This window comes from Triturus cristatus, chromosome 4_2 (genome assembly GCF_964204655.1).
Source record: "Triturus cristatus chromosome 4_2, aTriCri1.1, whole genome shotgun sequence".
NCBI lineage: Eukaryota > Metazoa > Chordata > Amphibia > Caudata > Salamandridae > Triturus > Triturus cristatus.
In genome coordinates this window covers 650,344,812-650,371,597 of record NC_140586.1, presented here as the reverse complement: position 1 = coordinate 650,371,597, position 26,786 = coordinate 650,344,812, and the positions used below count along the sequence as shown (strand labels likewise).

General features: G+C 48.5%; 1 protein-coding gene across 4 annotated transcripts in view; it reads left to right on the top strand.

Moving 5' to 3' along the window:
- The window catches only part of RAVER2 (ribonucleoprotein, PTB binding 2), a 418,859-nt gene that overhangs the window by 98,011 nt on the left and 294,062 nt on the right, over positions 1 to 26,786 (top strand). For all 4 annotated transcript variants that reach the window (XM_085602376.1, XM_085602379.1, XM_085602377.1 and 1 more), the window contains exon 4: positions 9,898 to 10,089. In XM_085602376.1, coding sequence (XP_085458502.1) covers positions 9,898 to 10,089 — 192 coding nt within the window. The remainder of the gene's footprint in view (positions 1 to 9,897; positions 10,090 to 26,786) is intronic.

Here is a 26,786-nt window from a genome sequence, read left to right as displayed (position 1 = left end):
GCGCAGTGGCGCTTTTGCTGGTTGGAGTCGTAACTCCCAGCCCGACCAGAGACACAGGGACTGCCAGCTGTAACGCACACCAGGAGGTGTTTGCCGCGTTACAGACTCGGAAGTCCACAGGATCGATCGAGCGGCTGCTCTCGGTTCAGTCTTCTTGCTTGTGATTGGGGTATCGGTGACACATCACCAGGAGGTGACTCCGCGTCCCGGTGCAGTCTGAGGAAGAGGTTGAGCGGCTGCTCCCTTCAGGTAGAGACCCCGGCTGGGTGTTTCCCTGACTCCTCGATTCTCCCCAACACTCTTCGTGCCCCTCACAGCCTACCGATTGGCATTGTCGGCCATTTCATTTCTGCCCTCTGTTGGCATACGCCGGGATCGGCGTATATGCAGAGGACGGTTAGGACCATCCGTGCTGTGGGCTGGTAACGTACTTAGCCTGGAGGATTCCAGTGACTATAACTTTTGTTTGTTCTTTGTATTTTATTTGCCTTCATTAAAAGAACTAACCCTTCACAAGTGGTTGCGTCCTCATTGTCGTGTCTGTTAAACGATCCTGAGACGTTCAGGGCGTTACAAAATATCCGACCTTAATAACACTAACTGTCTCCCGGTCGATAACAGACATGGCAACACTTGATGATGTGCTGGCTGCTTTAGCGGCCATGCAAGTTGAAGTGGCTGCCTCTAGGCAAGAAACAGCCGATGTAAAAGCCAGACTGGATGCTATCCAATTGGACCCGCTCACGCCCAGCACCTCCCTCACGAACCAGACCCCTGCGGTAGTAGTGGAAATGCCGGTAGCCATCCCCTTGGCAACACCAGAGAGGTACAGTGGGGATCCTAACACAGTGCAGGTATTCCTCACACAAGTGGCGCTACATTTATCGTGCAAACCAAAGGCGTTCCCCACGAGTCAGGCGCGTGTGGCTTTCCTTATATCCTATTTGGCTGGAAACGCGGCACAATGGGCCGTACCTCTGGTGAGCAGGGACGACCCCCTCTTATGTGATTGGGGTGCTTTTCGCGAGGAATTCCTGAAGGTATTCGACAGAAGGGCTGACTCGTACACGGCGGACCGTGAAATGCTTGAGTTGAGACAGGGATCAAACGACCTGGTGCAGTATCTCAACGCGTTCCGAAGGCTGGTTGCGGAAACCAAGTGGCCTGTTGCTAAACAGACGGCGCTCTTCCATCAAGGGCTGTGCGATGAGCTCAAGGACGCCGTGGCTCATATTGACCCTCAACCCAAGACATGTGAGGGCCTTATCAACCTGGTATTACGGCTGGAACATAGGCTAAGTGAAAGAAAGGGGGATCATGGGAGAAAAGGAAAATCCCTTCCATCCTATGTGACGGTGGGAAGTCCTGAAACTTCCACCGCATCCAAGGGAGAACCCATGGACATCAGCGCAATACGAGCGAGCCTCACAGCCACGGAGAAAGAGTCACGCCGTAAACAAGGATTGTGCCTATATTGTGGCAAAAAAGGCCACTACGTACGTGAATGCCCTGCCAAACCGAAGACGTCACGTTATCGGGCCAACCGGTCGGTAACAGCCGTGGTGGACATACCGGCGGAAAACTAGAGGACTCCAAGACCAGAGAAGGGGCATCTCGGAGTCACTCATCCATCCCTTCACTTTCCAACTCGGTCACTAAGGGACAACGACACCTGTTTATCACGGTGCACGTGGGAGTGCATGACCAGTGGATACCCGTTGTGGCCATGGTGGATTCAGGGGCCACTGGCATGTTTATGGACCACAACGAGGCATGCAGGCTAGGGCTAGTGCTTCTTCCCAAAGCAGTACCCGAAGACGTCTATGCGGTAGACGGAAGGCGATTGGTGACGGGGCCCATCGGACAGCACACGGGGGTCCTTCCGATGAGATATGGGAGGAACCATTTGGAACAAATCGATTTTAACATCATCCGAGCGCCCCAATATGGCGTCATATTGGGATTGCCGTGGCTACAGAAACACAACCCCTTTGTGGATTGGCCAACACATCGCATCGAAATGACGTCACCGTATTGCATCCTGCATTGTGGAATAAGAACGGAATCCCTTGACGCAGATGAGAGCGGGAGTCAGACGGTGGCTACAGCGGCAGAAAAAGATGTGGCTCTCCCCCAGGCTTATCACAGTTTTGAGGATGTATTTGATGAGGTGAAGGCGGAAGTGCTACCACCACATAGACAGTTTGACTGCCAGATCGACCTGGTGCCAGGGGCCAGCGTTCCCAGCGGCAGGCTGTATGCCCTGACGGAGCCTGAAAACGTGCATCTCCGGGGGTACCTGGATAAACTCCTCAAGCTAGGATTCATCCGCCCGTCCAAGTCTCCGGCCGCCTCGCCACTCTTCTTCATCCCGAAGGCTAATGGGGAGCTGAGAGCCTGTGTGGACTTTAGGGCATTGAATGCGATAACCATAAAAAATCGGTACCCCTTGCCTCTCATCAGTGTACTTCTGGAACAGGTCAAGAAAGCTCGTATCTACACCAAGTTGGATTTGAAAGGGGCATACCATCTGGTGCGCATGAGGGACGGAGACGAGTGGAAGACCGCCTTTAAGACCAGGTTCGGCCTTTTTGAGTACCTCGTCATGCCGTTCGGTCTGTGCAACGCCCCGGCAGCCTTTCAGTACTTTTTGAATGAGGTATTCAGAGAGGAGTTGGATATCTACGTGGTCGTATATATCGACGACATCCTCATCTATTCGTCCAGTGTGGAGGAGCACGTACACCACGTCAAAGCTGTGCTCCAAAAGCTGAGGGAAAACATGCTGTTTTGTAAACTCAGCAAGTGTGACTTCCACGTCACATCCGTGGAATTCCTCGGAGTGATGCTGAGTCCAGAGGGACAGGAGATGGCAGAACGAAAGATCAAGGCGGTGAAAGAATGGCCGGTGCCCCAAAGCGTGAAGGACGTCCAAAGTTTCATTGGCTTCGCCAACTTTTACAGGCGGTTTATAGATGGATTTTCAGGAGTGGTGGCCCCAATCACACAGCTACTGAGGAAGTCCAAGGAGTTTGTCTGGTCCCCTGAAGCGAACAAAGCCTTTGAGGCCCTGAAAAGCGCCTTTGGTAAGGCGCCGGTGTTGGCTCACCCCGATCCGGATCTCCCCTACGTGGTGGAAGCGGACGCGTCGGATGTGGCGCTGGGGGCTATCTTGTCCCAACGCAACCACGACACAGGGGTGCTTCATCCCGTTGCGTACATGTCCCGCAAACTCAACGACGCCGAACGCAACTACCATATTGCGGAGAAGGAGCTTCTCGCAATCAAGGACGCCTTCACCGAATGGAGGCATTGGTTGATGGGGGCAAGACATGTGGTATCGGTGTACACGGACCATCGGAACCTACAGTTCATGACGGCCACTAGACACCTTTCTCCCAGGCAGCTGCGGTGGATGATCTTCTTTGCGGGGTTCAACTTCTGCATCACATATCGGCCGGGGACGGAACACCGGAAGGCGGACGCCCTGTCCCGTCAATCTGCAGTTAAGGAACCATTGCCTGCAACCGAGCGTTCCATCATTTCCCCGAGGATGGTATTGGGGGTTATCCAACCGGATACTTTCCTGAGGGGAATAAAGAGAGGGATCAGGTCATTCGCATGGCGGAGGTGGCTCCTCAGTCACAGAGAATGGCAGCTGAAGGACGGGATACCCCTGAAGGGCAGGTGCCTATTGATACCCACGCCTAGGCTAAGGAAACAAGCATTCATCTGGTGCCATGACTCTCCATGCGCAGGTCATTTGGGCTTTGAAAAAACGGTGGCTAGCATGGGACGGCATTTCTGGTGGCCAACCATGAGAGTGGATGTCAGGAGGTGGGGACAGGAGTGTCCTACGTGTGCTACCATGAAGGCCGACCATGGCCGAACCCAAGGGCTCTTACATCCACTTCCGACCCCGGATAGACCATGGGATAGCATATCACTGGACTTCGTGGTGGGCCTACCGGTAGACCAGGGGATGACGGCAATACTGGTGGTGGTGGATTACTTGACGAAAATGGGGCACTTCATCCCCTGCAAGAGAGTCCCTACGGCCGGGGAATTGGCGTCACTACTCCTAAAGAATGTGGTACGACTGCATGGATTACCTGGGGTGATCGTGTCGGACCGGGGGTCGCAGTTTACTGCGCAATTCTGGAAGACTTGGTGCACTGCGCTGCATGTTAAGACCGCCCTGTCCACCAGCTACCACCCTCAAACGGACGGCCAAACCGAGCGCCTGAACCAAACGCTCAAACAGTATCTGCGATGTTTTGTGGACCAGGGCAGGGAAGAATGGGTCGACTTGCTATGGGTTGCAGAGATAGCCTATAACAACGCCACTCACAGCTCCACACAGTCATCTCCGTTCTATAGCAACTATGGCCAACATCCCAGGTTCTTGCCATTTCTACATCCGTTCAGAGAGGACAGGATTCCCGCCACAGCGGACAGGGTGGCACACATAAAAGACACGTTGATGCGCTCAAGGGCTGTCCTAATAGAGGCCAAGAGAAGATACAAGGCTGCGGCAGATAGGAAGAGAAGGCCCGGGCCACTGTACCGCACTGGAGACTACGTCTGGATATCCACAAGAAACATGAGGTTTCGAAAGAACAGTGTGTTCCATCCCAAGTACATGGGCCCCTATCGAATTACCAAGTGTATGGGTCCCGTGAACGTGAAGGTGTGCTTGCCCCAGTCATTGCGGATACACCCTGTCTTTCATGTATCATTGCTCAAACCAGCACCCTCCAAGCCGTCTGGGACACCTAGGCCGGTATGCGTGGAGTCGGAGGTGGAGTATGAAGTGTCGGGCATACGGGCGTCCAAATGGCGCAGGGGGAAGCTGTGGTACCTGGTTGCGTGGAAAGGCTATGGCCCGGAGGAGCATTCATGGGAACCGGCTGAAGGGGTTCATGCTCCGCGCTTGGTCTCCTTGTTCCATCGGCGTTTTCCTGCCAGCGCTGGACCCGTGGGGAGCCGCTGAGAGGGAGGATGTACTGTCAAGAATTCCTGTCATACGAGGGGAGGAAAACGGTAACCAGCGAAAACGGACTACATCTCCCAGGATGCTTAGCGGTTGAGAGGTTATGTAAACAGGAGAGCTGTTACATAACTCAAGGGAAACACGCCCTTATGTAAACAGGAGAGCTGTTACATAACTCAAGGGAAACACGCCCTTATGTAAACAGGAGAGCTGTTACATAACTCAAGGGAAACACGCCCTTATGTAAACAGGAGAGCTGTTACATAACTCAAGGAAAACACTCCCTATAAAGGGAGGAACCGGGAGGTACAAGGCTGTCGGATATTGTGTTTACACCGACGTACCTGCTTCGTGAAGAGCAGTGTTCCGGAGTGGTGCTCCAGTAAGGCAAGAACGGAGGTAGGTCGAGTCGTTACTCCCTGGGCCGTGTCTTGCCCCATCGTCACCTGTGAAGGACCCGGAAGCTCTACCGGTCAACCATTGAGCTTCGCTTTTTGACTCGGCTGAGTCCAAGCGCAGTGGCGCTTTTGCTGGTTGGAGTCGTAACTCCCAGCCCGACCAGAGACACAGGGACTGCCAGCTGTAACGCACACCAGGAGGTGTTTGCCGCGTTACAGACTCGGAAGTCCACAGGATCGATCGAGCGGCTGCTCTCGGTTCAGTCTTCTTGCTTGTGATTGGGGTATCGGTGACACATCACCAGGAGGTGACTCCGCGTCCCGGTGCAGTCTGAGGAAGAGGTTGAGCGGCTGCTCCCTTCAGGTAGAGACCCCGGCTGGGTGTTTCCCTGACTCCTCGATTCTCCCCAACACTCTTCGTGCCCCTCACAGCCTACCGATTGGCATTGTCGGCCATTTCATTTCTGCCCTCTGTTGGCATACGCCGGGATCGGCGTATATGCAGAGGACGGTTAGGACCATCCGTGCTGTGGGCTGGTAACGTACTTAGCCTGGAGGATTCCAGTGACTATAACTTTTGTTTGTTCTTTGTATTTTATTTGCCTTCATTAAAAGAACTAACCCTTCACAAGTGGTTGCGTCCTCATTGTCGTGTCTGTTAAACGATCCTGAGACGTTCAGGGCGTTACACTAAGGTTTTAACAGCTGTTCCAAACGGACATCTCTAGCTCAAGCTATCCAGGATGGCCACAATGCAGCAAAATTTATGATCTTCTCTGGCTTGGACACGATCGACTTCTTAGGTTGGGGCAATGGGTAACTATGTTGCCCTTCCGCGTCACATCTGGATGAGGTCTACGGACCTCTGTGGAGATGTCCAAGCATCCCTAATTGACATTCCATTTGTTGTCTCTTGCCTTTTTGGTGACAAATGGGATTCGGCCCTAGAACAATTTAGAGAAAGCAGGGCCACAGCACATTATTTGGATCTATCTGCCCCATCAGACATTTCTACCAGCTATTTCATCCTCTCCATTGCTATGCTAGGGAATTTTAATTTTGCCAGCTTCAGACTCATCTGTCAACCCAGCAGTGTTTTCATGACTGAAGTCGTGGCTCACAATGACAATACACCCGGTTTTAGGGACCGCATGCGTCTCAGCCCCCCTGCCACTCCAGCATCTGCAGCTGCAAGCCCTTTCTGCCCTGTCTGAGGCAGGATCCGGCATTTTCTCCAGGGGTGACAAGCCATCACTATAAAACAAGTGGTTACACCCTACTATTTCTCTCCACCGAACAACACCATCCACTACTTGCAGGGTGGCTGACGTAGAACCACCTGACTGTCTCAGAGCAGTAAGTGCAGGCTCTTCTGACCAAAGGGGCCAGAGAAGTTGGAACTGGGTGTTACTCCCACTACTTCCTGGTGTTTAAGAAGGACAGAGGCCATTGCCCTATCAACACCTTCCTGCGAAAGGACAAATGGAAGATTCTCACTCTACCCCATGTGCAGACTGCACTACACTCTGGAAACTGGATGGTGGTGTTGGACCTGCAGGCTGCTATTGCCATATCCCAACCTACAGGCGGATAGGCGCTACCTACCATTCACAGTGGGTCAAGAACATTTTCAGTATGAAGCACTCCTTTTTGGCTACATCAGTGCTCCTGGGGTGCTCATGAAACATTCAGAGGTTGGAGGCACAAGTCCTTACCTGCCTGACTGTTGAAGATGGGTTCATCCCCAGGAGTAATCCACCACCTCCAGATGGCAGCAAACCTCCTAACATTGTTGAGATTCTCATGCTGATGTCACACCTGACCTCTTTGCAGATGCGCTTGTTCATGTGAGTCATTCTGGATATTGTGCTGTTTTGTGTCTTTCCCCTGAGCAGAGAGTACAGGACATTTGAGCTATGATTCCGATGTTTCATCCCCTGTTTTGGATCTCAGTGCAGATGACTTTGAGAATGACGGGATTGTTGAACTCCTGCGTCCTACTAGTCAAACATGCCAGATGCTAAAATGGGCTCACTAGTGGGAACTTAAGTCTCTGTGCACCTCACCAGGAGAATCTGTTGGATTGTATCCAGATATCAGTGGAGACTCTGGTCTGCACTTGGGTTTGTGGCATACTCTTTTCTCTTCCCTATCTAGATTTGACAGTGCTGACATATGCACTGCTTTTGGGTTGGGTATGCCCACTGGGAGAGGTGGAAATCAGATGCCTTTGATCTCCGGCGGAAGCTCGACTCCACATCAATGTGTTTGAGTTGCGAGTGATCTGTCTGGCATTGAAGGCCTTAATGCCCACCATTATAGGACGACTGGTGCAAGTGCTCATGGACAACACCCACCACCATGTGGTAACAAGCAGATGGATCCTGTGCCAGGAGGCTCTACGCCTATGGAAGTACCTACACTATCAGGGAATTTCTGTGGTAGTAAACCACCTAATGGGATTACTAACACCAAGCCGGTAATTTAGCCACAAACCTCTAGTGGACCACAAATGGCACGTGTACCCTAAGGTGGTGCAGGGCTTTCTCAGATTGGGAGAACTCTGGCCCGATCTTTTCCCTCCCACCGAGCATGTGCAGTGTCATCACTTTTGTGTGTTGAAATTCCCAATAAGGCGCGCTCTCGACTCATTCCGTTTAGAGTGGGACTAGGGACTCCTGTTCAGGTTCCCTCCATTACCTCTCCTTCCTAGATTTCTGAAGATGATGAGGGAGGACCATGCCCAAGTCATCAAAGTGGAACCAGATTGGGCCAGGAGAGTATGGTACTTGGTACTCCTGAACATGAGCATCTGTGCATCTGCCCTCTCATCAAACTGCCACTTCAGAAGGATCTACTGCTGTTGGAACAGGGCAGGGGGCCGCACCCGGTACATCATCATTTTGAATCTCCATGGTTTGAGATACAACAGCTGCAGTTGACGTAATTTGACCTTCACCCCGAGGTTGTTGATGTCATCTTGGCAGCAGGCTGTCCCTCTGCAGAATCGGTGAACAAATTTGTGGCTTGGAGGGGCACTCGCCAGATTAACACACTGCAAGCCAAGCTGTCTGAAGTTTTGTCCCTCGCCCAGTAAGAGCTTCCTTTGGGCAAGGTTAAAAGCTACATCTTTGTAGAGTTCTCTGTGGCAAAGAAAGGTAAGGTAGTGCAAAACTGGGCCATCTCCCTATGGATTATTCTCTGCATCAAGATCTGCTTCTCATTGGCCTAGAAGCAGCCTCCGGAAGGCCTATAGGCTTGTTCCACCAGAGCCAAAGTGCTATCACTGTGTTGCTATGTGGAGTGCCTGTCCTGGACATTTGTCAGGTAGGTTCATGGGTGTTGGTTCATACATTGACAAAGCACTATTGTCCGTCTGGTCTGTCACGAAGGGCATTTTGTCTGCTCGGTCCTGCAAGACTTTCTGGTATGAGCCAGCAAATGGGAAGCTTATGGCCAGGCTGAAGCCCACAAAGTATTTACATGTCTCTTTGAGACGGCACATTTGCTGTCTAGAGCCAAGACCTAAACAGGAGCCTGACCTATCGGCAGACTGCATTACTAGGTCTTCCTATTTTTTTTGTATGAAGTGAAGCAATTTATTTGATTTTTCTAATGGAAATTATGGTGTTGCACAATGTTTGTATGATGACATAATTCTTACCCTTGTTATGAACAGTATGAATGGTCTGGATGTAGTTTGAAAGTTTGAAATGGTTTTTGTTCTTTTTGGGAAATATGGCAGATCTCTTACCTTATAATTGATTTCTCCATATATAGTATGTTGAAAGTTTACTGATGTGTGTACTTGAATAAAGTTAAAAATATATATTTGTGATAGCAAAAAGGATTGCGTTGCTTTACTGAACATATGACTCTAGTTTGAGCATTATTGGAGGTGGGTTGATCTCTTTTCACCAGTTTACAGACCCTCCAACCTTGGAGCTACTACCATGAAGTCTACTCGCAAAGTGGGGAATCTGCTGTTAGACGTATCAATCAGAAGAATGTTATTTTCGGTAACGTTCTTTCTGGTGGATTATGTGTCTAACCGCAGATGACTCCCAGACCCTTCCTCTTCCTGTGAACTAGATTCTTTTTATATGTAAAAAGTTCCCAATTTAGAGATCTGCACACTGGTCATGCCAATTTGCCGATGGGCTCTGCGTCTGATGGCGGGGACAGGCTAAGAAAGCAATTTACATAAGCACGCATGGTTATATGGCTCCGCTCCCCACTTCTGGAGTGGAATGATGTTGGTGCGTAGCAGCACGAAGCAACTTACTGGCGCGCAGGAGTACGTTTTATAGGTTCTGGATCCAGTCCGATGCCTGGGAAATATTTACGAGGTGAGTGTCACAGAAGGTTAGTAACTTGTTCATTTGGTACTTCATTGTGTAAATTTGATTTCAAGGAAGTGAACCGACATGTGCCTTTTTTGCCACTGTTAACACAGTTGGAAACCGTACTTCTTTGTTAAACATGTTATAAAATCTGTCATTCTAGCTGGCTAAGGATGAAGGCAGCTCTTTTGGTGGTTTTGCAGTGATTGAGTACGATACGGTAGAGCAAGCGGAGGAGGTGATTGGGGCAACAGATGGTATGATTATTGGTGGACACAACGTTCAAATATCCTTCTGCGCTCCAGGTTCCCCTGGGAGAAGCACCTTAGCAGCACTCATTGCAGCACAAGGAATGGTAAGAGGGCGCCCATTATAAAATATTGTACATATTTAAATAGAAAATCTTCCAATATTGTAACTTGCTTTTCCTCCTTACAAATTGATAAGTAATTGCTTTCTGTAACAGAACATTCCGCCAGCTTAATTAAGTCCTGCATTGTATCTTTTACCAGTATCTTTAGTTATTTTTCTTTACTCGGAGCACAGATTTCAACTTTTGCAGGAGCTTTTTTTCCATCCTCTTACTTAACTTAAAGGCAGTCTGTTCATGGAGAATGGTATGGGGTAGTAAAAGGGTTTGGATTGGGAGCTTATCCTATTTCATAACTTTGTACACAAAAATTCTTATGTCTTCCTTTAAGACAAATGCATTTAGGTGTGCTATTTCTGACATCCTGCAGATTGCTAATTAATGTAAAGTTCCAAATGCAGCTTAGTATCAATTCTTTTTGCAAAATGGTTCATGTAGACATACTAATGTTAGCCTGTGATTGTATCATCTTGAATGAACACTTTGTGTGCCTTTCCTCAAGTACATTCTACGAGGTTGTGCTTTCCCGGCCATAGCCAGCTATTTGTTGCCCGGTGCATCTTTAATTTCATGGTGCATCTTTAATGCAGTATCCAGGCATACTTTGCATCTGGACAAATTATTCAATGTCTAGTATTCTTAGGCCACCAAACTTATAGAATAAACAATGGAGAGCATTCATGATGTTCTGAGCCCGAAATGTTTGCCCTTGTCTTTTTCTACATACCTGACCGTCCCTTTCCTGTAAATATTCTTCTGGTGAGTGCCATGAATACAGATTTCCTCTAACAGTTCCTAAATAATGATAATTCGAAGCAACTGTAATCCTTAATCCATCCAAATGCCAAAATATTCGACAGGTTACTTTTTTTTTTTAAACTTTATTTATACTTTCATGGCAATGCAATGTGATACATATTCTCGATGGGCACAGTGATACATCAGCTAATACACTTAGGCTATTGTCATTCAGTGAGTCTACAAAAAAAAAGAAAGGAAAAGAAAAAAAACAGCCGCTCCATAGCATTCATATGATGGCACAGATGGGAATAACAGGACAGACCAACAATTCCGGCACATTACTTGTCCCAACCCGCTGAGAATGTCCCAGATTCGAAGTCAATCGCAAGGTCTCCCACCTCGCTAATAAGCAGTGAAATCTTTCCAGCTAGTACCCATGTCTTATACCACAGTCAAACTATAGCAGTTTACACAAAAGAAACAAGGAGCCATCATCCGACCCACTCCTCCCATCAGTTCTGTACTGGCCTGGCATGGCCCCCCCCCCCCCCCCCCCCAGGGCCATGTGGTAGCTCGCCAGCGGCCCCCAAATGTCCCGTGGCCAAGAGGCTTGAGGCAGCAACTCAGCATAGATAGTATTCTGTTCTTGACCATATACAAGATCCGCTATCCGTTCCTTAAACTTTGGAGCTCGGCCCCTCCCCCATCTACAGGCCACTCTCCGTTTTGCTAGCAATAACGATATGGCTACCAACTTCCTGTATGCTTTGGGTATGCGTGCCGTGTGTCCAAGGAGCGCAAGGAGCGGGTCCCTTTCCACCCGACCACCTACCATTTCTTCCAGCGCTAAATACACCTGTTCCCAATATTCCCGTATGCTCCTGCACTCCCAGGCCAGGTGTAGAAAACCCGCTCCTGATTGCCCACATCGTTCACACCTGTCATTGTCAGCTAATTTGAAGCGCATCTTTTTAATCAGTGTATAGTATAAACGATGCAAATACTTATACTGTATTACCCATAACCTACTACTGGCCGATATTTGTGCGATCTGAAGACAGCAATACTGCCACTGCTCATCGGTGATGTCCCGTCCCAGCTCGTCCCCCCATTGTATTTTGGCCGGATTGTCAATCCCCGTTCTGTGGGTGCGTATACTATTATATAGGCCAGACACCAGGTGCTTTCCGTCCCTTGTTCGTAACATCTGATGCAAGGGCTTGAGGGGCTCTGGTTCCTCAGGAAGCTCCGGGAGGATCGACCGCATACCCTGCCGTAATCTCACATACAGAAAAACATCCAAGGGTGTGCGCTCCACATCCTGCATGAAATGCTCCAGTGTACGGAACAATCCCTCATGGAATAAATCCCCCCACGTGTTAATGTTTGCCCTCTTACACAGACCCCTGAACCCTTTTTCCTGCAATAATGAGAGATTTGGGTGATAGGACAGTGGCAACCTAGGGGAGTAGATATGTGACACACCTAGAAGTTCTGCAATCTGGTGCCATGCATCAACCGTGCCAGTGACAGTGGTAGGGGGTACCGCCCGCGTGCGTAGAGGTTCATAAATCATAACGTTGAGCGCTATGGGATCCGCAAGACAATCTTCCACCGCCACCTGGGGCATATAGCGAGGTGGGTATACCCAATAATATGCGTAGTGTGCTTGAGCACTTAAAAAATAGATCTCGAAGTCGGGGACATCCAGACCCCCCTGTTCATATGGCCTAATCAATGTGGACCATTTTAACCGTGGCTGCTTTCCCCTCCACAATAATCGTATGAGTTCAGTGCGTAATGTGGCGAAAAAATGCCTCCCCTGATGGTAAGGGATATTAAGAAACATATAAAGAAATTGCGGAAGTATCACCATTTTTATAAGCGATGCTCGACCCGCCAATGATGGGGGCAGTGAAATCCAACATTAGCATTTAACCGCGTTATGGCTGTGCCATAGTTTGCCTGTATAGTTTCATCCTTGTCTCTAGTTATTCGGACCCCAAGGTATTTCAAGTCCGTGTGACACCATTCCAGCGGAAAATCAAGTGGAAACGGTTCCACCACCGGCGTAAGAGGAAACACATGAGATTTCCCCCAATTAATGCCCACCCCAGATAATCGTCCGAATCGTATGAATTCTCGCAGTATTGGGTTTATGTTGTTCTGGAGATCTCTAATGTATAACGTGATATCATCCGCGTATAATGATTTCATTATTTGTCGTAAGCAACAACGAAATGCTTTGTCTTTGTGGACCTGTCGCAGCCGGGAAGCCAGCGGCTCAATGGCAAGAGCAAATAATAGTGGGGATAGCGGGCATCCCTGGCGGGTGCCCCTGGAAATCGTCAGTGCCCGTGACAGGTGACCATTGATCAGGATTCGCGCCTTGGGTTGTTGGTACAGCAGTTTGAGCCAAGAGAGATATAAGCGCGGGAACCCCATTCTTTGCAGCACTCCAAACAAGTAATCCCACTCCACGGAGTCTAACGCCTTAGTGGCATCCAAAAACACCGCAGCCAACGGGAACTCGGGATCCACTGTTTGCATCAGGGAAAACCGGGTCCTGAGGTTATGGGACGCCGCCCTCCCCGGTACAAACCCAGATTGGTCTGGAAGTACGAGTTTGTCCAATAGTAAGGACAAGCGGTTGGCCAGCACCTTCGCCAATATCTTTGTGTCACAATTCATCAGTGACAATGGCCGATAGGAGTCGCATAAATCTGGGGGCTTCCCTGGCTTCAGCAGGGACGCAACTACTGCTTCTCTCATTGAGGGCGGGAGTATCCCCACTTCCAGTGATTTCTCGTACACTTCTTTCAGCACTGGCGCCATCACATCAATATAGCTTTTATAAAATTCAGCGGGCAGACCGTCTGACCCAGGCGCCCTCCCATTGTTCATCTGCTGAATGGTTTCTCTAATTTCATCCAACTCAAATGGATGACATAGAAATTCGCGCTGTGCATCTCCCAACCAGCCAAGCGCCACTTCCCCCAGGAATTCCTCCAGATCAAGCGGTTCTCGCCTCTGCGATGTATATAACGTGTCAGTGTGTGCTAAACGTTTCTAGTATATCGAGCGAATCCCGTTGCAAGATGCCATCAGGGCCCCGCACCTCCAATACTTGTGTAGTGAACCGCGGTCGTCGCGTCATCTCTGCCAGTGCCTTCCCGGGCCTTTCCCCTTCCCCATATCTACGAGCCACCCAATAGCGCCCACGGAATTTCAATTCTCTCTGAGCTGTGTCCTCATACTCCGTCAGCTTTTCTCGGAATGTACTATGCACTGATCCCCTCTCTCCCTGCCCCATCTGCCTCTCTAATCCTTTCAGTTCCCGTTCTAGTCGCTGTAATGTACCCCGGATGTCCCGTAATACTCCAAAGCTTTTAGAGAGACAAATTCCCCTAATAGTGACTTTAAAAGCCTCCCAGATCACCTCCACACTGTCCACAGATTCCTTATTCCTGACAAAGAACTCTCGGATCTCCTCCCCCAGTTCCGCGTGGAAGACCGCATCCAGTAGAGCCGTGGGTTGCAGCCGCCAGCTCGGCCTGGGGCTGTCATATCCTGGTGGGGTGAGTGATACTCTAACCGGACAGTGGTCTGAAAATGTTCTAGCCAAGTGTGATACTCCACATATTGGACCCCAGTCCCCTAGACAAAAGACAGTAATCTAGACGTGCCCAGGTCCCTCTATGGAATGTGAAGTGTTTACCCTCTCTTTCCTGTGGATGGAGATGCCTCCAGCTATCAATTAGCCCTCCGTCCTCTATGATGCCTTGCAGCGCCTCCTGGGATCTAGTGTAGTGTCTCAAAGCATCATTAGATCTATCCTGATGCGGTTGTAGGGCGACATTAAAATCCCCCCCCAGATTATGTGAGTGGAACCAACAGTCAGTATTTTACCCCACAGATCAGTAAAGAACGCTGGATCATCCGTGTTGGGACCATAGCAACTTGCGTTTGTTACCGAATCCCTACTCAGCTTCCCCCACTCAATGATATATCTGCCGTGCAAGTCGCTGATCACCCCAGCCTGCTCAAATCAACCCTGTTTTTTAAAAAGGATTGCCGTCCCTCGGGCATAAGAGGAGTACGAGGAAAACAGTCTATGCCCTGCACGCAAAATTATTTGGGGCCCTGGGATCTAAATGGGTTTCCTGTAATAGTGCCACCTGTATCTGCTGCCTGTCAAGATACGCCAGAAGTTGTCTCCGCTTTCTCGGATCCCCAAAACCTCTGACATTCCAATACAGCACCTTGAGCATAGGTCTATCTTCTTGCACCATCATCTCCTCTTGACCCAAAATGCCCTATATGCCATAGACTCACATAATCCTCATATACAGCCTCAATACGTCTCTGTGACAACAATCCAAAACTATTCTGTGCCCGCAATTCAGTACCGTTTTGAAACTTCCCGCCATTCACCTCCCCCACCCACTGAAGCATCCCAATCATGCCAGACTTAAACATGCCCTCCCCCGCTCCAGCATCCAACAACATCCCCCAAATAACAAAAACAAAGAAGGATTCGGTGTTTCCCAATGGGGCCATACATCGAGGTGGCCCACAAATACCTCCAATCTGCCCAGACCTGACAGACGCTTCTGGCAGTCTCTGGACAGACTTCGAGGGTGGCTTGCTGCTACATTGGATAGTGTTCCTCCTTCAGTACAGTACCTTGATAAATGCTTCACTCTACTCCCGCAGTATTGGTCACCCCCTCCCCACTTACAATATTCCGAGCAGGTCCATGGTTATATGTCTTAATGCATGCTACCATCACCCTTCAACTCCGTGCGCGGCAGTCTTTAACTCCTTTCTGGCGATGAGGACCGCGTCGAATCATCCCGCTGCGCTGACGCCCTGTTCTGTCTATGAAGCTGTTTTAGGTAGTCTTCCACCTGTTGCGGATTAGTAAAGAATTTCTGTGTTCCCTGATGCGTCACTCGAAGCCGAGCCGGGTACATCAAAGCATAGTCAATACCAGCCTGCCGCAGTTTCTGTTTCACCGCCATGAAGCGGCGTCGCTCCTCCTGCACATGCAGCGTGAAGTCCGGCTACATGTTGAAGGTTATACCATCGTAATTCAGCGGCTTCTTTTCCCTGGCTACGCGTAACACAACATCTCTGTCCCTGTAATTTAGCAGGCGAGCTATGATAGGCCGAGGGGCACTGCCAGGAGGCGGTCGGAGCCCCAGGGAACGATGCGCTCATTCCACTATAAATTGAGGAGAGAGGGAGTCCTCTCCTACCACAGCTGTAAGTAGCTTTTCAATATAATCCTCCAGCCTGCCCGTGTTTGTGCTCTCCGGAAATCCGAGAACGCGTATGTTGTTTCTTCGACTATGCACCTCTATGTCCTCGTTCTTAGCGGCTATCACTTTGAGCAATTTATCCAATTGCACCGTTGTTTTTTGCACCTGATCGGTGATGTCCTCCACTGTGGAGATGCGCTGATCCGCTTCTGTCAAGCGCGTCTCATGACCCTCAATCTTCCGGGCTATCACCTCCATTTGCGTCATTATGGTATCCATTTTGCCTGCCATAGCTGCGAAGCCCTACCGAATTTTAACCAGAATAGTTTTCAGGTCCTCCCCTGGAGCGGTCTCTTGTTCTTGCTGTGAGGACTCCCCTCCTGACCCCTCTTCCATCTGCTGTTGCTTTAGCGCTTTCCGTCCATCAAAGTTCAGCTTTTGCTGACGAACATCCGTTTTCCCCATTTCTGAGCTGCAGGGTCAGTGTCCGGTCCAATCAGTAAATCCACTGGGCCACACCGAAGGAGTTCCGTTCAGAGGGAAGCCACTGCGCCTGCAGCACACAACGCCACTAACCACGATATTCCTCCTCCGTAGCCGGCGTACTTCTCCACTATGTCACCACTCCCAGCCGCGGAAGTCACCCCCACAGGATTTCAGTGTACCATACTTTTGCCGATATCCCTGTTCCTTCAATGGGCAATCTGCACTTTTGGGGAACCGGGGAACCAGGGAACAAGCACCGCTAACTCCACCTTCTAGCTTCAGCCGGTGCACAGTCTAACACTTTGCCAGCGCAATGCCTCAATGTTCCCTCAAATGGCCCCGCAACTCCTCAGTCTGGTGCGCAGTACTCGGACACACCGCTCATCGCGCCCTCCACAGCGCACTTTGCAATAAACAGGGCTTCCCCCCTCACTGCCACGTATCTCTTGCCTGGGGGACTCCCAAGCGGGGGCATCAACACCGGCCCCAGACGATCCGCAGATGCAAGTTCCGTACGTGCAAGGCTCCCCACCCGCGCTGCACATGTGGCCCGACTCCGATAGGCACTCTCCCAACACCGCCTCTCACCTCGCCAGAAGGGTCCTATGATCCTCCTCAACCTCTGCGGGGGTGTCGATGCGCCACTTTTTGTCCCCCCTCCTCGGCACACGCCGCCTCCTAGCAGCCCAGCGCCGTGCCCGTGGTTCCAGCGGGGCTGCCCTCTCTGCCACAGTGCGCCAGGTATCGCAGTCCCGTTACCGTCACTAAAGCCGGGGCAGCTCCTCTCCACGCCCCCTCTTTGCACCACAGGCTGTATTTCCGCAGCTTCCAGCAACAGATTAGTAGGTGTAAAGGGCACTCAGCCCAGCGCTCTCACCGCCATTTTCGTTTTGCGGCCTGTCCGCCTCGTGGGAGGCACGCCGCTTGCGTAGTCAGCGTCGCCGCCTCCCGTCTCCAGGCTAGTTCCCCGTCACAACCCGGGACATCAGCCAGTGCTTTTTTGCTGTCCTGCAGCCCAGGGCGGCCCCCGCTGCTGAGTACCAGTCGCGGGTGGTTAAAGGTTACATATTTCTCGCATTGCAGGATGATTTGAGCCAGAAGGAGCAGGATAAATGCCGGATTGAAGAGCCAGCCTGCGGGAGCCTCACTAGAGTGCGGCCATTCCGCTCGTGCACCACCTAGCGCCCCCATATTCGACAGGTTACTTTTGTTGTTTGAGATTAATGGTGAGATACATTTCTAAGGCATATTGGTGTAGCTTGTCAAGGCTTTGATGGAAGCGATTTCAAATTCAGTCAGAAGTTACTATGTTATATACATAGAATAGTTAATGTTGTTATTAATACACTGGTTTTAATGGGTTCTATTTTATCCTCCAAAACAACCTTCAGCATAGCAAGGTTACTAATATATGTTGACAGAACAATTGGTTCAACAATAAAAAAAGTTTTGAACTCTTGCTGCACTGAACCAATCGCTTCTGTGTGCCAAGCACCCAGCTTCACAAGAGTCCATGCTTTATCACATAAATCACTTATAGGTATTTGTGTGGCACCACCCTAACCAGTCAACATTTGTCAACATTTTTACAACTTTCTCTGCACCCACTCAGTTTCTGAGAGCTGGGTTAGCTGGCACAGATGGAATCTTTATGATATGAACACATTCTTAGGTCGAGCTGCCGGGCTTATCAAGAACATACTGGGGCTTGCAACCTGTAAATCCCTTACAATTAGTTGGCTTTACTGTCACTCTTATTTGTTTGATTGCTATTGGACTACTTTCTTTGTTTCAGCCAGCCAATCCTGTCTTTGTCCCTCCCATGGCGCATAGTCTTTTCATCACCTCTTTAATTGGCTGGCTTCTGAAGCTTCCTTTGCTCACTTTTAGAGAACTACATCTGTCTTTCTGCTTAAGCTCTCCATGAGTGTACCTGTTTTCTAGTCTCCCCCCACCCCCCCTCCACGTGCAAAATGTTGAAAGCTCTTGCATGCGTCTCTCCACTGTCTGAGCTCCTTGTTGCATCTAACTCTCTTGTGCTTCTCCACCCCACTCCTTCTAAACCTCCTGCATCCCTAGTGCTTCCAGTTGGTATGTCTCTTGCATGCCTATCCCCCACACTTCCGGTCCAGCCATAGATTTTCTAGCTAAGTTCAAATGCAGAAAGAATGCATGCTTTCTGTATGTCATAAAGCAGCAACTTGGCGTGAAGAAAAAAAATCTAAAGAAATTGCTTTCTTAGCTTCTGTTTCTATGCTGCGACAACTCAAGCTCATGAATACCTGCACGGCCTGGCCCACTGCCGATGTTCTTATCGCTGCCATATTCGTTCCATTTCAGACTGCTCCACATTAGTAGTTGCTTTAGGAAGCTGGGTTTCTGTTGCAGTAACCCCCCCCCCCCACACACACACACTTTTAGCCAGACTACTGATGCACTTTGACTTGATGTGCCCTGGGTCACTGCTAATCAGGTTCCCAGGGCCTGTGTTCTTTCTCAAAACTGTACATTTTACCCCCAATTGGCACCTCTCTGGCCAAATGTCAGTCCCTTGTAGAAGTTACCATGGGTACCAAGGGCACTGTGGCCTTGGAAGGCCTCTAAGGGCTGCAGCACTTATTGTGCCACCCTTAGCGGCCCTGTACATTTACACACACACACACAGACTGACAGACAGACAGACAGACAGTGACTTACCCCCCCCCCCCACCCCCCCCCCCCCCATTGCAGGCTGCGTGTTTTGGTGCAGCACAAAGTGAAGAGTTGACATGGCACACATCCCTTTGTGCCATGTCTACAACCCACTGCCCTGGCTTAGATCAGCCACCCCTCTAGCTGGGTGCCCTATGCCAGTGGTGAGGGTACAGGTGCGTGAGCCCTATACCCCCCCCCAGTGTCAAAGCCCATTCTTAGGCAATGTAAGTACAGTGCTGCCATTAAGAGTATATGGTGCTGGGAGCTTGTCATAATGGCTACACTGAAAACTGAGAAGTTTGGTATCAAACTTCTCAGCCCATTAAACTGATGCCAGTGTGGATTTAATAAAATATGCACACAGAGGGCATCTCAGAGATGCCCCCTGAAAAACAACCAGCTTCTGGTGGGTTCCCTGACTTGTACACACCAGCCTGCCACCACGAGACATGTTTCTGGACCCCTAGGATGGGAGCCTACGCTCCCTGAACCCACAAACAAAGCCTTTCCTGGGCGGAGGTGTTCACATCTCCCTCAGGCCAGGAAGAGCCATCTGTGGCAGGGGAGCTTCAAAGGCCTGGAAGCCTTTGTTATGCGACCCCCAGCCACTCCTGCTATCAGGAGCAGGACCCCTTCCTGTCTCCCCTCCCTATCGATGGGAAGACGGGCGGGAAAAACTAGCGAGCCCAGGAGGTGTGCCAACCTCTGCCAACTCCACCCCTCAGGTGGGGGAGGCAAGGTGAAGCCCACTCTCCAGTGCTCGCCTTCTTGCAGATGGCAGGCACTCCCCAATCAGGACTATAGATTGTGCTCACTCCCCGACGTGGGGTGAGCACACCAAGGGTGTAGTCACCCTAAGGTCAGTAGCCCATTGGCTAAATACAGTATTTAGGGGGTGCACTATACCAGTGGTGAGGGTACAGGTGAATGAGCCCTGTACCCCTACCGTATCTAGACCAATTCTTAGACATTATAAGTGCAGTAATGCCATTAAGAGTATATGGTGCTGGGAGTTTTTCATTATGAACTCCACAGCACCATAATGGCTTTACTGAAAACTGGGAAGTTTGGTATCCAACTTCTCAGCACATTAAACCCACACTGATGCCAGTGTGGGATTTAATGAAAAATGCACTAAAGATGCCCCCTTGAAAAACGACCAACCTCTTGTGGGTTTCCTGACTGGTACACACCAGCCTGCCACCACAAGACACGTTTCTGGACCCCTGGGGTGGGAGCCTTCGCTCCCTGAGCCCAGAAACCAAGCCTTTCCTGGGTGGAGGTTGTCACACCTCCCCCAGGCCAGGAAGAGCCATCAGTGGGATGAGAGATTCAGAGGCCTTGCTGCCTTTGTAACATGACCTCTAGCCTCTCCTGCTATCATGAGCAAGACACCTTCCTGTGTCTCCCCTCCTTTTCGGCGGGAAGACAGGAGGGAAAAATTAGCACAGCCCAGAAGGTGTGCCTACCTCTGCCAACCCCACCCATCAGGTGGGGGAGGTGAGGTGAAGCCCACTCTTAAGTGCCCGCCATCTTGCAGATGGCAGGCACTCTCCAATTAGGATTAGGGATTGTACCCACTCCCCCACATGGGATGAGCACACCAAGGGTGTAGTCACCCTAAGGTCAGTAGCCAATTGGCTAAATACAGTGTTTAGGGGGCAGCCCTGAACCAAGAGGACAGATTCCCGCAACCTAAGAATACGAAGGACAAAAGAAAATGCCCACCAGAGGAGACTGCAGAGAACTGACTTGGCCTGAGCCCTACCGGCCCGTCTGCAGTTTCCAGAGATCCTGTGCCAAAAGTCGCCTTGGCAGGCAGCCAGCGACCTCCAGAAATCCTGGGAGGAATGACTGCCTTCAATAAAGACCTAAACTACTTTGAACAGCAGCTCTGTTCAAAAGAATCCCAAAGAAAGACTCCAAGCCTGCTTAGGACAAAGAAACTTGACATCTGGAACCACCACTGCACCCGACGCATACGGCCAACATCCGGGTGGCCCACCAGTCCCAGCGAGGTCCCCCAGCGCTCCAGAGTCGGAGTCCACCTGGTGTTGACACCGCCAGGACTCCCCAACATCGCCCGCAGCCTCTGCACAGAGACCCCCCTCAACTCTGAGTGGCCCGGTAAGGTGAAATTCGACCTCAAAAGACACCCCTGCATCCAGCCTCCTGGAGAAGAGAACCCGAGGTGCACCAACGTCCATGAGTCCTCCAACTCACCTGCCTTGCAGTTGGTTCCTCCCGGAAGACTTCCTGGACAGAGCCTGCAGCCAAAATCCAAAACTGGCAACTCCCATTGAAAACAGGGCACCCGAAGCCAAAACAGCACCCTGCATCCGGCCACCCGTGTGCCTCTATGGGTGCACCTTTTGCGCTAAACTGGATCCCCCTTTGCCCTGAGCTTAAGTCCAGGAGCTTTGCTCCCACAACCTTGTGGCCTGTTCGTGAGCAGCCACCCCCTACCCCACTTTGGATAATATTGGGCCTCAGCACTCTGCACCCGGCCGCCCTTGTGCCGCTGAGGGTATTCTGAGAGGGCATCCGCCAGTGTGGAGTTGGTTTGTATGAAAACTTGAAAAAATGCATATGTACCAAAAGTGAGTCACTTACTTTGTCTAGGAAATGTCTTAGTGTTATATCTTGGCATATCACACTGATTAGCAAAAGTAACTTGAAAAGTAATCCAAGAAGTAACGAGTATTGGTATCTACGAAGTAACTGAAAAGTAATTTTGATTATTTACTTTCCGGTAAATCAACCAATTGCATTTGAACCTGCATTCAACTGCAGTTAATTGCATAAGTATTGCAAAGTATTATTTCACTTACCTGCACCAGGCCTGGCTTGGTTCTAAAAATAAAATAATCAAATAATATTTTTATACAAACAAATTGGTCTGAGTTCAGTCTTTGAGTGTGTTAGAAGACCAGGCCCATTGCCTCCACGGAAGGGGTGCGCCAGGGTTGTATAATGGCCCCCTTCCTATTTCTTGTATATAGTAACGGTCTAGAGTCATTCTTGACTAAACAGCAACTGGATTTTCCAAGAGTAGGAGGTAGACTGGTCCCTCTGTTGGCCTATGCCGATGATACGGTATTAATGACCCTGACGGCCAATAGTTTACAAAGGGCCCTGACTGCCTTCACTGATTTGATGTTAGGACTGGACCTCAAAGTAAATTTTGGTAAATCATTTATTATGGTTTGTGGTCCAGGAAAATCTAAGACTAGGAAGTTCATTGTGAATGGAAAAATCATTGAGAAGGTGCCCAATTTTACCTATTTAGGTAATGTATTTAACAACAAATTAAGTTGGGATAAACTAATTATGACAAGGGCCCAACAGACCAGTAGAATAACAGAGGGGCTGTTTCGGTTTGCCTGTAAATTGGGACATAAACCGGTTACAGAAATGATAATTTTATATAAATCCAAATGTTTATCTGTAGCTACTTTTGGGGCCGCAGTATGTGGTTATCATAAGAGTTATCAGATTCAGATTTTAGAGAACACATTTTTAAAAAGACTTTTAATGATTCCGAGTAGTACTTCAACCTCATTTTGTCATTCAGAGGTGGGCCTGGAATACGTGAAAGATAGGATAAACATTGCACCCCTTATTCTATGGGCGAAAATCTGGTCTTCAGAGACTTTGACATTCACTAGGAGTATCCTTAAAGATTGTATGAATCTGGATAATGCAATGTCACTTCCTTGACTGCGTTATGTTAGGGATACTTTTTATAAGATTGGCCTAGAGGAATGTTATAATAACCCAGATACTATTGAGTCTAATATGAAAATGATTATAAAAAATGCATACCGCACTGAATTAAGGATGTCTGACCAGGGCAGGGGAACGTTAGATGATGTGGCATTAGGTCCCCAGCAATTGTATTTGTCTTTTACTTCGCATGTACAATCTCGTTTTCTGTTGACCACATTTTGATTGGGAACACTGCATTTTTTAGTGGCCTATCATTAACAGGCTGGCTGGTGTGAGAGACTAGCCCCCTGTCCTTGTAATAATCTGGCCAAACTGAGTACGATGCATTTTATGTTGTTCTGCTCCCTGTATAAATACCCTAGAGCACGTTTTATTAAACCTATATTGAACGCTATTAGGCCCTGCTCTTATCACGAGGGCTATGCCTATTTAAGGGCACTATCTACAGCTGTAATCTCTAGTGCAGTACTTAGTTTCATTAGAACTGCATTTATAATCAGGAAACGTTAAGAAGTGTGAAAATGAATCTACTTTTATTCATTTTATTAAGAATTTTCTTTTTACTCAACTGTACAAACTGAGGTGGGGATAACTATGATGATTTTTAAATTGATTAATTTTGCTAGTTTATTAAGATCTATGGAAGGGAATATGTGTGAATTTTGTAATTGTTTTTAGATGTTTTATTGTGTTAACTTTATTTGATTCATTAGAATCACAAAAGTTATTTGAACTAAACTGAGTGTCTGACCTCATTTCTTCCCTGAGTTTGTACAATAAATGCTTAACACTGCCCTCTGATAAAGCCTTACCGCTCGCCCATACTACCACAAATAGAGAGTAAGGTGCTATCTACTTTTACCTCTGCCTACCTTTGGGATTCCACTGGACTCTGTGCATACAGTACCTCATTTGGTATAGTATATACAGAGCAAGCTTTCTACAGTAGCTTTATCAAAATAAATAAAAGACTAACTTACTACTAAAATACAATCTGGTGGGCACTTTGGAATGGTCCAGCCTCATTGAGAAAAGTAATCACTGCAGAGCGTATTACATCCCCTTCATGAAGAGTGCAAGCAACTCTGTAGGTATGACTTATTGCATGTCCATTTGACTTTTTCATTATTGATATTTCTTCTATTCTCAACCAAACATATTTGATTTAACGACATTAAATCTTGCGTTGTCCGAAATTAACAGGTGACCACATTGAACCCTACAACTATTACAATACTGGAGAGGAATACAGTGCTCTTCCTATGGGTGTTATGCAATTGAGAGCAGGAGACAACTTTACCACGGTCTCAATATAATATAATATAATTTGATAAACTGAACAAAATCGTCCTGAAGAAGGTGTAGATCTATCAAACTTTTACCAAAACGCCACATCAATAGTTTTTCGGTGTACTTTTAAAGTTCTATTTTTAAACTTGTACTTGTTATCTGCTTTTTTTTTTTTTTTTAAATAAAAAAGTGGATAGAGATAATGATACCAATGTATTAAGGAATTTATTGTTAGAGATAAGTTGGTGACCTTATGGATTTGCACTTTAAGAACTTTAAAATGACTCGTCTTTAAATCAACAACGGTTTTTAAACAAAATATAAAGTTTATTATGTTTGAATTTTGAGTTTCTTTGTAACACATTACATCAATTTGCAAACTAATAAGTTTTTTAAAGTAATACTTGTGGTTATTATTGTAATATACCTCTGCCATATCCTTTGTACAAAGTACCTATAGCTCATGATCCTGACTTTAGGTTTGTTTACTGTATTTACTCATATATCTACCTCGTTTATTTTCTAGTCCTTTGGAAAGGGATCTCTTTGTTTTGTGATTCATAGATCCGTACCTTTTCCAAGTATCGGGGTACCTCCCTCACATTTTTGCACCTCTTTTACAAACATTCCAAAAAGTTGTCTTAACATAATACAGATTCTCCACAACGCTGCTGCTCACCTTCTTCTAGGCATTCCCAAATACAAGTCAGTGTCCTCCGCACTGACTTAGCTCTACAGGCTTCCTGACAATAAGTGCATTGACTTCAAGGCTATTTGTATCGCCTTTAAGGAACTCCACGGCATAGGCCCGGAGTATCTCAGACAAAGCTTCCACTGGTTTATCCCGCTCAGATCACTTCGATCTACCACGGCCTTCAACCTTGTAGTCTGTAGATTTAAAAAAGAAATCTTGGGGTGGGAGGAGCTTTGTGACCTGTACTTCCAGACTATGGAACTCCCTCACTCTCCATCTCAAGCTAGAGACGTAACTGTCAGAAAGGCCTTCAAAACATGGCTTTTAAAACAATAGCGTCTCTACTTTTACTCTCTCTGCATCTTAACTGACTACCTTTTTTGCTGAGTTTAGCGCCTAGATACCCTAGGGTAGTAGAGCGCGTTGGAAATCTTATTTTCATTTCAGTCCTGCATTACGAGTTATCTTGGGAGCGTTCTCTAGCACTTTCACCCATGCTGCTTCATCAATGGGTTTTGCATGTCTTCCATTCATTGGTCTCTAAAGGAAACAAGTGGTTTTGCAGTGTGAATCCTGTTCTGGATTCACATGCTGTGCATCATTCCGCCATTTAGTGGTTAGGTCTGGAATTGTCTTTGTTGTTTTTTTCTTTTTTTTCCTTCTTATTTTGGTCGCTGTTGACCACCATTTGGTGCCAGGTAGGTACTGTGTGACATCAAGCGGTATCCTAGAGGTCGATGTGCGTGGTGGCCATCTTCAGATTCTTTTTTCCGCCATTGGGTCTGGAAGCAAGACGGGAAGCTCCGAAAAAAGTTTGCATTTTCCTAAAAAATTTCACGAAAAAGAAGCGAGTCATCGAAAGATCAACGAAGAAACATTGAGCAGCGACGCAAAGTCGTACACAGAAGCAGATCGGCCATTTCAACACCAGAGGACCACTCCGGTCCACAAATGGCGAGGTAGGGGCCATGGAGAAGACCCCTTTCAAATTCTGCCCAAAGTGCCACCACAAATATGTACAACGAGATGCACACAGTGTGTGCAACCTCTGCCTGCCCAAGGATCACCAGGACAAAGACTGTGAGGCCTGTGCAGCATTCCTGCCGAAGACTCTCAGGACGTGTCTAAACCAGAGACCGGCCCACTACACCACGATGTCGCAGTCGGCGAAGAAACCTTCCATGAGAGACATGGGTTTCTCTAGCGACGAAGAGGAGCATGCAGCTACAGCAGAATCGACACACGAAGGATCGGACATCGAAATTCTAGAAAAGAATTCCAATAAGAGCCGCGTCAAAAAGAAGGTGAAGGAGTCGAAAAAGAAGACGTAGAAGGTAAGACATAAAGATCCGTCAGAACCGAAGCGCCACGAACCAAAAACGCCCAAGGCAGCCCCGACGCCGAACAAGAAGGCGATCGAAGGTCAGCCGCGATCAAAAGAAACCCACGGGACCCATCCAGACATTACCGAGGAGGGGAGATTGCACTAGGCTCCAAAGCCAAGGGTCGAACACGAACCCGCAAAAAAGGGCACAACACCGAAATTGAACGCCGAAAAGAGAGAAGGAAGTCTCCGGCCTCCGACGCCATAAGGGCCTAGAAGTTGAAAAGAAAAAGAGAAGACTCGAGGAAGAGATGGCTGTGCTATTACAGAGAAAAAAGGAATTCGACGTATCATTAAAAGATTTTCAAATCCCTAAGAGACCGGAAGCTGAACCTGAAAACATCGACGCCGAAGGAGAGGAAGAAGGTATCCTCAAATCCCCCACCAACACCGGAACCTC